The following is a 14,193-nucleotide window of genomic DNA, read 5'->3' as shown; positions in this document are numbered from 1 at the left end:
TGAAATATCCAGCTTATTAAACATTGCCATGTTTTAGGGTGCAGATTTCCCTTCAGGGACTCAGCGCTTTCACTACCGTGAAGAGAACAAAGCCGAGCGAATCACAGTCGTTGCGCTTTCAGAGAACTGTGGAAGAGCCGATCAGCCGCCTACAGTTCCTCAGAGTCGCCACAAGGGGGCCTGAAAGATGGTTGCTAGGAATACATGAAGTGGTAGGAATGCATGTAATCCCTGTGAAATATACGTCAAATACAAGTCAAAGGAGGCTAATAATGTTTGATTTCGGCAGGTGTCGAAGGGGTTAATCTTTGTTCTGGTTCAAGTTACTTTCTAGTCTAAAATGTACAATGTTTTCAGGTTTGACGCAATTACGTTTTATTGTCGAGGATTTCTACGCACGGAGTTGTTTGACGTTGTGTCCGCTCCCATTGTCACACATGGTGAAGCAACCATTAACCGAGAGCTGTTAAAAACATCTCATCGGCTGCGTCAGGGTCACCTCTCGTGACACATCGCCATGGCAACAGTCACTAAATAAGAATGTAGACAGATTGCATTCATGGCAAAACATTTTAATCAAGTCCTCGACGGTTACATAGAAAAACAGCCATCAAACGTCAAACAGAAATACTTACAAAGAGTCTTCTATGGTAAAAAAAAGAAATAATTCTTGATGTATCTTATCTACGACCTTGTTGAGTCAGGATGCTCTCAGACCATTTCCCTCAGAGACTAATTCTATTACTATGGACAAATAGAACCACCGGTCAGCGTTTAAACCAAATCTGTATTTTCTTTCTAAATGGCAAATGTAAACCAAATCTTTCAAAAGTAACAACTGGCCAGTCATTGGCTGCACAAACTAAATGTTGTCGTTCCTGAAAAGGGACAAGATAACGTGGAATCAACCATCTTATACCCAACACGTCCTCCACACCCTAGCCAAGCTCTGTACGAATAAAAAAGGAAATGAAACACAAGCGGTGGTCCGAGAACACCCTCCCCATACCGGTAGACACCCCTCTCCTCCTTCAGAGTGGAGCGGTCCGACCCCTCTCCTCCTTCAGAGTGGAGCGGTCCGACCCCTCTCCGCCTTCAGAGTGGAGCGGTCCGACCCCTCTCCGCCTTCAGAGTGGAGCGGTCCGACCCCTCTCCTCCTCCAGAGTGGAGCGGTCCGACCCCTCTCCTCCTTCAGAGTGGAGCGGTCCGACCCCTCTCCTCCTTCAGAGTGGAGCGGTCCGACCCCTCTCCTCCTTCAGAGTGGAGCGGTCCGACCCCTCTCCTCCTTCAGAGTGGAGCGGTCCGACCCCTCTCCTCCTTCAGAGTGGAGCGGTCCGACCCCTCTCCCCTCCAGAGTGGAGCGGTCCGACCCCTCTCCCCTCCAGAGTGGAGCGGTCCGACCCCTCTCCTCCTTCAGAGTGGAGCGGTCCGACCCCTCTTCCCCTCCAGAGTGGAGCGGTCCGACCTCCGCCTGCGACCACGACAACCCAACGCTCCACCCTCCTCCACCTCCTCCTCCTCCACCACCTCCTCGTCGCCATCACTGTTTCTGCTGCATGGCCTCCTTGCGGGCCGCGTCCTGCAGCAGCTGCGTGTCTACCTCGTCGGCGGGCAGCTGGACGTAGCGCACCACCGAGCCGCGGATGAAGCAGTTCTTCACCGACAGCTGGGGGGGGGGGGCGGAGCCACAAGGAACGCGTCACGCAAGGTCACGGGGTCAACTACGTACCAACGTTGACTTTACACAGTTTACAACAGCGAGGATAATACGTCATGCATTTTGTTGTTCTTTTTAGCTTGTGTACGTGGTTTTTCGTTTTATCGAATGTGTACGTCGTTTACGTTTTTCGTTATGCGCACGTTTACCTTTTACATAAGGTGTACGATTACTGAAGTATGTTTACTTTTTACATGAGGGGTACGGTTACTTTTTGCATGCAGTACATTTACTTTTTACATAAGGTGTACAATTACTTTTTACATAAGGTGTACGATTACTCATTACATAAAGTGTACAATTACTTTTTACATAAAGTGTACGATGTTTACGTTTTATTTGATGCGTACGATTTGCTTAATGCGTACGTTCAAGTTGAAGCATACGTTAGGTTCCGTTGATGCACGCATTCGATAGTCATTCTTCTACTCTTGAGGGCGTTAGGGCGAGTGTAGAGCAGAGGAGATGGTCTCACCATGTGGGGGTACTTCTCTGGGTCCGTGACGCTGATGTCTGTCAGCTTGATGTTCAGGTACTGCACAAAGGGAAAGGAAACAGGACGACAACATTAGTCAAGGATCATATTAACGAAGCGATAATCGATGAAAAAAAACAATGTTCACTAATCTCCAAACCCACCTGGTCGACGGAGTGGAGGGTCCCGCAGATGCTGAGAACACAAGTTGTAGAGAGAAAGTTTGAGAAACAGAACTAGAGCTGCATCCCCAACGCCGAAACAGCCCGCGAGGTTAGGAGGGTCAAACGCAAGCGTGCACATTGTGTTCGCTGCTGATGTTTAGATCTGAATTTAATGACGGTAATGGCGGATTGTGTGATGGTTGTTAACGAGGCTTCAAGTGGATCGTCGTCGTTTTAGGAGCAAACTTATTTTGTCCAGATAGCAAAGTTACTCTTTAGTTGGAAAAATTAGTATTTTGGAAACCAGATGGAACAATAGAATTTCACGAACGTCTTAAATAGACCAACAGGAGGATACACTATTAAGACATAATTAGAGGGGACACATGATTAAGACACTTTTAGACATGCCGGCGGCAGCGTCACCGACCTGAGGTCATTCTTCAGCTCCACCACCACATCCTTCCCCACCAACGACTTGAAGAACGAGTAGAAAAGCTGGGGAAACAAATAAGAGTTTCTTTATTTAGAAAATCATAGTTTATGACTCAACGTTAGGCTTCAATATGATGGACCGGGAGAGCAACAACCCGTGGGAACCCACCAGCCCACATGAGCAGCGAAACCTCGTCGCAGGTGGACGCTCTCCACCATGAGGGCTTCACTGCAACAATAGCCTGGGTCCGAAACAATGAATGAATTAGATAAAAGTTAAAACATGCTTACCATTGTCCCGGCGCCTTTTCAATCGTTTGGTTGACTAACGTCTCGGCCTGATGACGTTCAATAAGACGTCATATTTCAGCGGCGGAACATAAGGTGCGTTGGAAAAAGAACTCCACCAGATGGCGCCACACCACCGCTTGGGGTACGTTCTAATGTTTCCATGTAACTTCCAGAAGTTCTGATATCTCAGAACTTCTGGATATATATTTAAAGATTTTATGAATATAGAAGTTAGGAGACGAGGACTTTACCTAAAGCACCCTAACACAGCATTACTATTTAGTAACCAAAGTATTTTAACCACTATCTTTTTATGGAGAAAGAGGTAAACGTCTTAGAGGATCTAGGCATGATTTAAATCATTTGACACAGATAGAATGAGCAGAAAATAACAAAATCAAGTAAGAGATTTTTAAACTAGAGAACAAAACAAGACTCCCCCCTCTCTGCTCCCTTCCTTGTTCTATTTCTCCACCATTAAAGGCACCCAGTGCAACTTTCGAGGCTTAAAAATAAACATTCAATTTCTAGTCTTTTTTACACGTAGTACGTTTCAATAGCTCCATACCATTACATACCGACATTTAAGCAGCAAAGATGAGACGTCGTTGTGTGGTGAGAACTGATACAAAATCGATAACAACAACAATGCCGCCATTTTCTTTATTTTTTGTAACCTACAATAAATAAAGCAGGCTTCCAGTCAATGGAAAAATGGCTTCTCCCCACCGGCGATTGTTGTTGTTTACGATTTTCTATCAGTTCTCACCACACAACGACGTCTCATCTTTGCTCCTTGAATGTCGATATGTAATGGTATGGAGTTATTGAAACTTACTACGTGTAAAAAAGACTAGAAATTGAATGTTTATTTTTCATTGAATGTTTACATAAAGTTGCACTGGGTGCCTTTAAGAAGTGTTACATTTCATGCACCTGTGATTGACAAGCAAGATGGATTCCCAGAACCAATCACATGCCCTGATTGGTCAGCAGCTTGACTGGAGCGGTGTTGGGTCAACTGAAATGAGCAGCGAGTTTCACCGAAAATAATAGATAATAAAAATATAATTACACTTAGATAATATGTTCTAAATCTTCAATAAATCATCTTTAAAAGTTTAGAAAAATCGATTCAAAAAAAGTTTATTGAAGTTTAGACATTTTTATTAAGAGGTAGAATCACTATGTACAATATATTTTGCTTCATTTTTGGGAGGAAAGTTAATTATTTTCTCTAAACATTTGTCGAAATTTCATCAAACAAATACGTATTATCAAAGGGAAAAACAACAACATTCGTATTGTGCTGTGTTTTCAGAAAGATCTATTATTAAACAATTAAACGTTCCAGCCCAGAACCTATCCCAACAATAACAAACTGTGAACAATCATCAATGAAATATTTCTTCGAATTAAAGCAAATAAAACATTTTCACATGAATACACTGTACAAAGAAGTCCTTTCAAGATGGAGGCCGATGTTGTCACAGGTCCACGTCAGGGAGACTGCTCTGATGCACGCGAGCCTCACTCACGTGCACTAAAGGGAGAAAAGGATATTACAGTTATTATCGTTATCATCACCATCATCATCCTAGTAGAATACAAACTAGCAGTAGCATTAGCAGTGTACTAGCAGTGCCTAGCACTGTCCTAGCGGGGATAGGTCTATAATACAATACTAGCAGTAGCATTAGCTGTGTACTAGCAGTACCATTAGCAGTAGCATTAGCAGTAGCACTAGCAGTGCCCACTGTTTGTCCCAGCGGGGCTAGGTGGGTCTATAATACAGCATAGTGCGGTACTGCTATTAGTAGCATTAGCAATGTTACTAGCAGTAGCATTAGCAGTAGTACTAGCATTAGCAGTAGCCTTAGCAGTAGCAGTAGCACTAGCAGTAGCATTGGCAGTAGTACTAGCAATAGCATTAGCAGTAGCGTTAGCAGTAGCATTAGCAGTAGTACTAGCAGTAGCATTAGCAGTATCATTAGCAGTAGCATTAGCAGTAGCATTATCAGTAGAACTAGCAGTAGCATTAGCAGTAGCATTAGCAGTAGCATTTGCAGTAGAACTAGCAGTAGCATTAGCAGTAGCAATAGAACTAGCATTAGGAGTAGCAGTAGCATTAGCAGTAGCATTAGGATTAGCAGTAGCATTAGCAGTAGCACTAGCGGTAGCACTGGCCTTACCTACTGCTTGTTGGCAGGCAGGGACTGGCTGGGTCTGGCGGGGGCCCTGGTGTGCTGGTCGCGGGGCTCCCGGGGCTTGTGGAGGGGCTGGGGCTCCAGGAGGGCGGCCCTCTTGATGGGCAGCGGGGGGCGGGGCACGGCCAGCACCACGCCCCCTTCGGACCGCTGCGGCACCACGGGCCTCTTGGGCCCGGGGGCCAGGGAGGCCGGCAGCGGGGGGGGCTTGCCCTCGGAGCAGGTGAAGGAGCGGTTCCGGGGCGTGGGCTTGGGGGCCCGGTCGGGCTCGCCGTCCGGGGGTGACGGGAACCTGGGGGCGTCCGGGGGCGGGGTCGGGGGGTCCCACCGGGGAGGCTCCTGCTCCCTGCGGGACTGCATTGCCATGGCGGCGTAGAGGGGGTTGTCGAACATCTCCGTTCCGGTCTCGGCCTCGTCGCTGATGATGTCATCAAAGAGGGACACGAGAGGGACGCGTGGTGAGGTCATCAAGGATGGACACGAGAAAAACAAACATAATTTACACGTTTTGCATACTTTAGCATAAAAACACAAAGTTGCTGGGGATATTTGTCCAATTAAAGGGGCCCTGTGTTACCGCCAGGTGTGTTGGTCATCAACACGTGCCATCGTACGTGGGCGTGTCCACCCAGATGTGTGACGGATAGATCCCCCCACCAGTTGGTACAGTCCACAGTCTGGTAGGTCTACCTGTCATACATCGTGGTGGACCCTCCCACCGTTTGTGATGTCACTTATGGGCAGGTTGTGAGATGGCTTGTAACGGCCAATCAGCATCACTGCCGGTGGTTTTAAACAGGGGCCCTTTGAAACCAGGGGTCCATCTTGAACTAGGGGCCCTCTGAAACTACCAAGAGGGATGAACTCACGGGGTGTTTGGCACTCGGCTGTGACCGTGACGTTTTGGAGAGACGTTGCCGGACTTGGGCGTGTAGCTCCACCCCATGTCCGTGGCGTAGCCGCCCCGGACGCCCACGCCCATGTAGCTCGGGTTGGTTATCTCCAGAGTATGGGGGACGGCAGACCTGGTCACCATGGAAACACCGTCCGGTTAGAGTGACGGCCCGGCCGGTGCTGGTGAATTGTCTCCATATTGAGCAGCTGTTGGCGCTAAAAACCGCCTAAGAAGGAATTCCTCACCTGTTTTCGCCGGACTTACTCTTCGCACTGCCGTGGTCGTCCTTTTCCACTTTGATGAAGTCTGAATAAATGTCAAAAAAAATAATAATGTACTTAGTTATCAATCTGTTGAAGGAGGAACATCACAGTAACCAACCAATCAAACAGCAGTAGAGGAGTAATCGACCAATCAAGCAACAGCACAGGGGTAATCGACCAATCGCACAGCAGTACAGGAATAATCAACCATTGATACAGGACCTCAAGGGTAATCGTCCGAACACACTTCAGTTCACGCCTCAGCGACCAATCACACAGCAGTACACAACTAATCGCCCAACAATACAGCAGTGCAGGACTAATCGGCCAATCCAAGAGCAGAACAGGACCAAGCGACCAATGCCGTGGCAGACTGACCGTAGAGCTTCTCGGTCTGCTTGGACTCGGTGAGGTGCAGCTGGATGACGCCGGTCAGCGTGCCGGTGCTCTCCCCGCGGTGCGTCAGCGACACTTTGAAACCCGTTTTACAGGCCTCCGCCGCGCGCAGCGCTACGCAGCTCTCGCCTAGCAACGCCAAGAGTAGCAAGTTAGGGAGCTAGCGGCAGAGAATTAGACTAGCTTAATAGAAACAAACAAACAAATAAAAAATGACTGAATAAACCAACTAGCCAACTAGTTAGCATATTAATTGTGTTAATATTATTATAACTGGCACTGTTCAATTATAATGAAGTAGTTAGTTAGTTTGAAAATATATATATATATCTTACTAAGTTATATTAGCTCACTAGATTAAAATACCAAACTCGCTAATCAACAAACAAACTACAATGTAAAGGTAGCTTGGCTATTTAGTTAAATAGTAAGTCATAGCATGTGTGTCTATAGCGCCATGCTCTTTGATTGTATGATAGGCTGTTTGGGTGAAGTTAGGCTCTGTCTGTTGGTGAACGCTGTGTGCGTTTACCGTACGACTCGTCACAATCGGTGGACTTCACACAGATGAGGATGTGCTGGTCCAACAGGTACTCCGGGTCGGAGATGATAGGCGTGAGCTACGACAGGAAGAACGGGAATAAATAAAAGCATAAATATTTGACATACATTGCAATGTTTACAGACTATGATGTGGATCATTTATTTAGTTTCCTGGTCACCTGCAATTCCGCAAAGCAGACATTGATGGAGCCGTTATCTACGTCGGTGTTCTCTCCTTCTGAAGTCTTCACTATCTCTGTTCAAAGGAGGATTCCCCATCACATTAATGTGCATTTATACCGTACACATGTCAAAAAAAAGGAAGTAAAAATTAAAATGAAAAATTGAAATACAGGAGCATCATCTAAAAAGTATTGAGAAAATAAATAGGCTAGCTCAAGTTTGATAAATTATACAACCATGATGATTATTATTATTATTATTATTATTATTATTACAGTGCACAATAAAAATATGAACTTCCTATTTCAATTCTTTATCAAAGTTTCTGATGGTGTTGCAACCGCTGCAATAAAGTTTCCCTCTGGATAACTAAAGTAATATATGCTCTTGTGGTATACTTTAGAGAAAGGGTCCCGTGTATATATCCATGGATCTTACTCTCCAGGCAGCTGGAATGGAACTCGATAAAGAACTTTGTCTTGGATTTAGTGAAGAGCGTGGCCGTGCAGTTCATGAACCTAATCCCTCCTTCAGATGCACTTCTGGGATCTGAAGAACAGAGAGGATTTCAAGATTCAAGAGTTATTTTTGTCACATGCATACAAGTATGCAGTGAAATGTAAAGACAACACCATATGTCATTCATCATAGCGCTAACTCCTACACACTCCACCTTTCATATTCTTAACGTTTCTTTGATAATTTTTGATGCGTTTATTTTTAATGGATAAGGCGGACGGAAGCATTGGAATAAAAACGTGCTGGTGGCACGTTTATAGCTCTGTGATTGTTTATGAACCCAGTACTTACTGAGCAGAAGTACTGTCTGTATGCGTACCGTGTTTAGAGACAAACTGAGAAGTCACGCCCACTTCAAACGTGGCGAACACCGGAGAATGGTCGCTGGTCATGATGTCAGTTGTGCACCCTGCAATGTGGAAAACACACACACACACACACACACACACACACACACACACACACACACACACACACACACACACACACACACACACACACACACACACACACACACACACACACACACACACACACACACACACACACACACAACCAAATTAATAAACTTAACCACTCTTACCAACAAATCAACGCAGACACCTGAGATTACCCAGAATGCCCCTGTCCTCACCGTAGGACTGCGAGACCACGTGGACCAGCGGGTAGGACTTCCTCAGGACCCGGTCACACCACGACGGGAGGTTGTACTTGGTCTGCCGGGAGATAATACATCATCGCTTTACTCCACGTATATATCTGACTATCATTATACTGCTGCTCTTTAACCACTGTATATTGCACATTATTTTTTTGTCATCAGTTTTTCCCTCTTTAATGTTTTATTTTGTTTTTGTCTTTGATTATTTATATATTTTTTAAAAAAAAAACTCCCGTGGACATGTAGTGAAAACTACCATGTATGCTAATGGACTTAATACAATACATTTGGTTCGTCCAATGAAATTCTCACGGTCCAATACATACAAATAAAACCAAATAAAAAATAAAACACTGTAGAACCTAATAATAGTAAACATCATATACTGTATAACCTAATATAACAATACATCATGTACTTTATAACTTAATATAATAGTAAACATCATATACTGTATAACCTAATATAATAACACATCATATACTGTATAACCTAATATAACAATACATCATGTACTTTATAACTTAATATAATAGTAAACATCATATACTGTATAACCTAATATAATAACACATCATATACTGTATAACCTTATATAATAACGCATCATAGACTGTATGACCTAATATAATAACGCATCATAGACTGTATAACCTAATATAATAACGCATCATAGACTGTATAACCTAATATAATAACGCATCATAGACTGTATAATATGATATTGCCCAATGTGTTTGCCAATGACGCGCCTAGAGAGCTCACCCCGGTGGCTTTGGCCTTGGTGTACGCGTACTTCTCCCGCGTGTCCCTCTCGAAGCGGTACGTTGGGGGGAAGGTGACCTCCTCCTCCTCTGCAGGCGGTAGCCGGAGCAAAACATTTTCACCGAGGGATTAGTACGGTTGTCACGGTGACCGACCGACGTATGGATGCATGAGCGGGTCGGTCCGGACTCACGGAAGTGCAGGAAGACCTTGCCCTCATCCCGCTCCATGTTGAGCTGGTCTTTGCCCAGCAGGTCCTGGTACTGCTGCTGCTTGATCTTAGACACGATGTTCTCCGCTTCCTGTGGGGGGGAACACAGTCAAGAGGGCTGTTACCTTAGATCAGGGGTCACCAACGCAGTGCCCAGGGCGCCCGCAAGGACCACATGAGGCGCCCGCAGACCTGTTCTGAAATAGCACAGCTCATTCTTGAACAACTCTTTCCCACCTTTTTTAAGTCATTGTTGATAATTATTGTGAGAAATCATTTACACGATCAGTGTCTTCACATAGATGAGTATCATTAATCAATATTAACAATATATAACTAAAGGCAAACTGAGCAAATTTGTTATTTCAGAAGAGTATCAAACTGGGTGCCCTTCGTATGACTCAATACCCATGAAGCAGCTCTCAGGTTCAAAAAGGTTGGTGACCCCTGCTTTAGATACACCTGTTACCTGTGGCCACCTGTTACCTGTGGCCACCTGTTACCTGTGGCCACCTGTTACCTTAGATACACCTGTTACCTGTGGCACCTGTTACCTTAGATACACCTGTTACCTGTGGCCACCTGTTACCATAGATACACCTGTTACCTGTGGCCACCTGTTACCTGTGGCCACCTGTTACCTGTGGCCACCTGTTACCTTAGATACACCTGTTACCTGTTCACACCTGTTACCTGTGGACACCTGTTACCGGTACCTGCTTTTACCTAGATGCATAAATTACCTACACACAGATGTTACCTGTAGACACTTGTAACCTGTACCTGTACCTGAATCTATCTGTTACCTACATACACCTGTTACCTGTATCTACCTGTTACCCGTAGACACTTGTTACCTGTACCTGTATCTATCTGTTACCTACATACACCTGTTACCTGTATCTACCTGTTACCTGTAGACACTTGTTACCTGTACCTGTATCTATCTGTTACCTATATACACCTGTTACCTGTATCTACCTGTTACCCGTAGACACTTGTTACCTGTACCTGTATCTATCTGTTACCTATATACACCTGTTACCTGTAGACACTTGTTACCTGTACCTGTATCTATCTGTTACCTACATACACCTGTTACCTGTATCTACCTGTTACCTGTAGACACTTGTTACCTGTACCTGTATCTATCTGTTACCTACATACACCTGTTACCTGTATCTACCTGTTACCTGTAGACACTTGTTACCTGTACCTGTATCTATCTGTTACCTATATACACCTGTTACCTGTATCTACCTGTTACCTGTATACACTTGTTACCTGTACCTGTATCTATCTGTTACCTACATACACCTGTTACCTGTATCTACCTGTTACCTGTAGACAATATGTGTATCTAACACCTTTGTATACAGTCCATCCTTTACATAATGTATATTATTTACTTAATGATAATTGAATCCAAAGAGGGTAAAGTGTCAATCATCGATTTAATAGATAATACTAGTTTCATAGGTCGTGATCGGTTATTTTCTTCTTTGGTGTCCTGAGTCAGAATGGGTCTCCAGTCTAGTCTAGGAGGAGGTCCAAGGTCTAAGGCTGGGTTTTGCAGTCATACACAGTGAGCCAATGTCGTACAACCGACGTACAACAGAGTCAACCTGATCTTTAACGCTCTCCCATAATAGCACATAATGAGGATGTGGTATGGCACTTTGGTCATAGCACTTCCAGCTCTGTGTTTCGCTTTCCCAGCTGCAGTGATAGACTCACCGTGGAGGGGAGGTCTATGCGGTAGTTGAGATCGCCCAGCCAGAAGAGGTGGGTGAACCGGTGAGTGATATCAAAAGGGTTCAGTTTCTTATCCCCCGAATTCAGGATGTTCAGAATATTGATGTAGTTCTGATTTCGTCTGCAAAGAGTGCAGAGAAGAGTGTGAGAAAATGTTCACTAGAAATACAGTTAGTGATTTCAGAAGTTTATTATTTTATATTTTATTATAAACATTACATTACATTACTTTATATTGGATTACATACTATATTTATATTTATAATATACATATATACATATACATATATAGATATACATTATAAATATAAATCAATACATTGATTCATTCATACATTAGATTATAATGTTAATGCGCTCATACATATAATGAGTGTATTACTACACTACATTAGTATATGCTGCACGTGAATCTCCTAAAATGGTGCAATTTGATCGGTTCGCTGTCTCGGGATATTGGGCAATATCCCATGATTGAGATCTCCAACTCGGGATATTGCGTGACGGTCGTATTGTCACACCAATAAAAACAAATAAACCGCGAATAAGAACAAAGACATACTCACAAAAAGTGTTATCTTGGTTATTTTTGGAGTGTTACAATTATTCACCTCAGGCTCCGTGAATGGTGGGGAATAGCGTCTAGCATAGATAGCATCGACCCTCGGTCTCGGGGGCTAGTCATGTCATAATTGTCCAGTACTGCGCCCGGCTTCTGACCTGAGTTTCTTCTCGCTGCCGGAGGTCAGGTGGCTGTTGATGAATCCGAAGGAGGTGCCGTTGAACATGAAGGACACGCCCACGGCCCCCTTGTTCCCTGTTTAGCAACACGCAGGTTAGCATTCACCCGTGAGCTAACTGCTAGATGCTAACTGGTAGCTTCTTACAGCTGGCTGTTCACTGCTAGATGCTAACTGGTAGCAGCTTGCAGCAAACTGGCAACTGCTAGTCGCTAACTGTTAGAACTAACCGCCACCAGATGCTATCTTCAAGCTACTCAGTGCTAAGTGCTAACAGACGCGTAGGAACCAGAAGGCCGACGTACCTAACGTGTTGGCGATCCCCGTCTTCACGCTGTCCGAGAAGACGTGGGAGATTCTGTTTTCGTGCTCCGGCTTCGCGAGCACCAGGATCCGGATGTTCCACAGCGTCTGGATGGAGATCTGGAGGGGATCACAGAGATAGATCTAAGAGCTACCCCCAGCCTAGCCTGTGTACAACCCAGAGTAAGAGGCCCTTACCCCTACCTGCTCCTTAAAGGGTAAGAAGAACTGGTTTCAGTTGAAAATGGTTGGAAAAGATCGGCCCACGAAGTGTCTGTGAATATTTCAGTGTTATTTTTTGACTATTGAATGAAGTTATAAAACAGGGAAAATTCTCCGTAAAATGCATGAAGTCTGTTACTAGTGCAGAGTGGTGATTTCCATCGGCTCACACCCTGGCTCGAGTGACTATGATGATGATTCATCACCCTGACCCTAACCCTGAGAATAACATTTGACAAGGCCCCTCACACCGGGTAGGCGGAAGTTCTCCTGATAAAAACAGGTATACTCACGCTTTAATATCTGAATATCTGAGAGAGAGAGTAGAGATAGAGAGAGAGAGAGAGAGAGAGAGAGAGAGAGAGAGAGAGAGAGAGAGAGTGGAGATAGAGAGAGTAAAGATTGAGAGAAGAGACAGCAGAGAGAGCGAGAGAGAGAGAGAGAGAGAGAGAGAGTAGAGAGAGTAGAGAGAGAGAGAGAGAGAGAGAGAGAGAGAGAGAGTAGAGAGAGGGAGTAGAGATAGAGACAATAGAGACAGGAGTGCGAGATAGAGAGAGAGTGTAGAGACACCTGAGAGGGAGACATTAGAGGCGGGAGAGAGAGAGTGAGCGTAGCTGAGAGAGAGGGAGCCCCCCCCCCCCGTACCAGTTTGAAGGAGATGTCGGTGATGACCCTCAGGGCGTTCTTCACCGTGTCCGTCCACTCCTTCTCCCCCAGGGGGTCCTCCTGGGTGCCGATCACGTACATGTCGTGGGGGATGTGGTCGGCTGTGTCGTCCCGGGTCTTGCCCTGACCCTTACTCTGGAACCAGGACCGCAGGCTCTGGGGGGGGCCCGCGTTCCCTGGCAGGGGGGGGGGGGGGGGTGTTTAGGAGACCGGAGAGCCCAGCGGTTCTAGAGACGATGTCCTCATCAGTGGGTCTAGGACCCAGCGGTTCTAGACCCACTGATGACACTGATGACCAGTCCGACCCCCGGGAGTGTGGCAGCCTGCCACTAGACTGTCCGTAACGATAACGATAACGCAGTAGGCCTACACAATGGAACAAACCACCGTGAATACTATCGACAGACAACCTGTAGAGCTATGCAACGTAGCTAGGCTAAGCTGCTCTTACCCATATTCCAGGTGCCCACGAACACCGTGATCATGTCCGGGTCGGGTTTAGCGGAGTGTTTGTTCTTCAGCTGTTGGAGAAGCTGGCAAAATCCTTCCCTTTTCTATTCAAAGTACACAGAGGAAAAAAAGGTTGATACTGTTGATCAAAAGTCAGGGTAATGGTTCCAGAGACATGTCAGTTAGAATCGTACCTTTGTGTCGTAAAAAATTATATCTTTCTTTAAAATCTTCTCTTTGTCCGTCTCCAGAACGATGGCGAGTTTAGCGGGCATCTTCTGGGACTTGATCAGCTGGAGAACTACAAGACAGAGCACCTTCTGTTAACCTCA

General features: G+C 45.3%; 2 protein-coding genes across 2 annotated transcripts in view; both read right to left on the bottom strand.

The window, feature by feature from the left end:
* Positions 1 to 551: 551 nt before the first annotated feature.
* smx5 lies at positions 552 to 3,222 on the bottom strand. The gene is made up of 5 exons (XM_060067313.1): positions 3,083 to 3,222; positions 2,787 to 2,854; positions 2,357 to 2,387; positions 2,193 to 2,252; positions 552 to 1,666 (listed from the first exon to the last, which is right to left on the bottom strand). Exons 1-5 carry the CDS (start codon positions 3,083 to 3,085, stop codon positions 1,541 to 1,543), a joined length of 288 nt encoding a protein of 95 aa, XP_059923296.1. The 5' UTR covers positions 3,086 to 3,222; the 3' UTR covers positions 552 to 1,540.
* A 990-nt stretch (positions 3,223 to 4,212) lies between these two features.
* The window catches only part of inpp5d (inositol polyphosphate-5-phosphatase D), a gene marked incomplete at its 5' end in the record, with an annotated part of 12,340 nt that continues 2,359 nt past the window's right edge, over positions 4,213 to 14,193 (bottom strand). The window contains 18 exons of the mRNA XM_060067502.1: positions 4,213 to 4,625; positions 5,279 to 5,707; positions 6,159 to 6,314; positions 6,430 to 6,490; positions 6,826 to 6,972; positions 7,376 to 7,463; positions 7,566 to 7,642; positions 8,008 to 8,118; positions 8,408 to 8,497; positions 8,723 to 8,804; positions 9,515 to 9,603; positions 9,708 to 9,816; positions 11,463 to 11,601; positions 12,201 to 12,297; positions 12,526 to 12,643; positions 13,391 to 13,587; positions 13,863 to 13,965; positions 14,056 to 14,162. Coding sequence (XP_059923485.1) covers positions 4,613 to 4,625; positions 5,279 to 5,707; positions 6,159 to 6,314; positions 6,430 to 6,490; positions 6,826 to 6,972; positions 7,376 to 7,463; positions 7,566 to 7,642; positions 8,008 to 8,118; positions 8,408 to 8,497; positions 8,723 to 8,804; positions 9,515 to 9,603; positions 9,708 to 9,816; positions 11,463 to 11,601; positions 12,201 to 12,297; positions 12,526 to 12,643; positions 13,391 to 13,587; positions 13,863 to 13,965; positions 14,056 to 14,162 — 2,213 coding nt within the window. The remainder of the gene's footprint in view (positions 4,626 to 5,278; positions 5,708 to 6,158; positions 6,315 to 6,429; positions 6,491 to 6,825; positions 6,973 to 7,375; positions 7,464 to 7,565; positions 7,643 to 8,007; positions 8,119 to 8,407; positions 8,498 to 8,722; positions 8,805 to 9,514; positions 9,604 to 9,707; positions 9,817 to 11,462; positions 11,602 to 12,200; positions 12,298 to 12,525; positions 12,644 to 13,390; positions 13,588 to 13,862; positions 13,966 to 14,055; positions 14,163 to 14,193) is intronic.

Source organism: Gadus macrocephalus, chromosome 12 (assembly GCF_031168955.1).
Source record: "Gadus macrocephalus chromosome 12, ASM3116895v1".
Classification (NCBI taxonomy): domain Eukaryota; kingdom Metazoa; phylum Chordata; class Actinopteri; order Gadiformes; family Gadidae; genus Gadus; species Gadus macrocephalus.
This window is presented reverse-complemented; position numbering and strand designations above follow the sequence as displayed.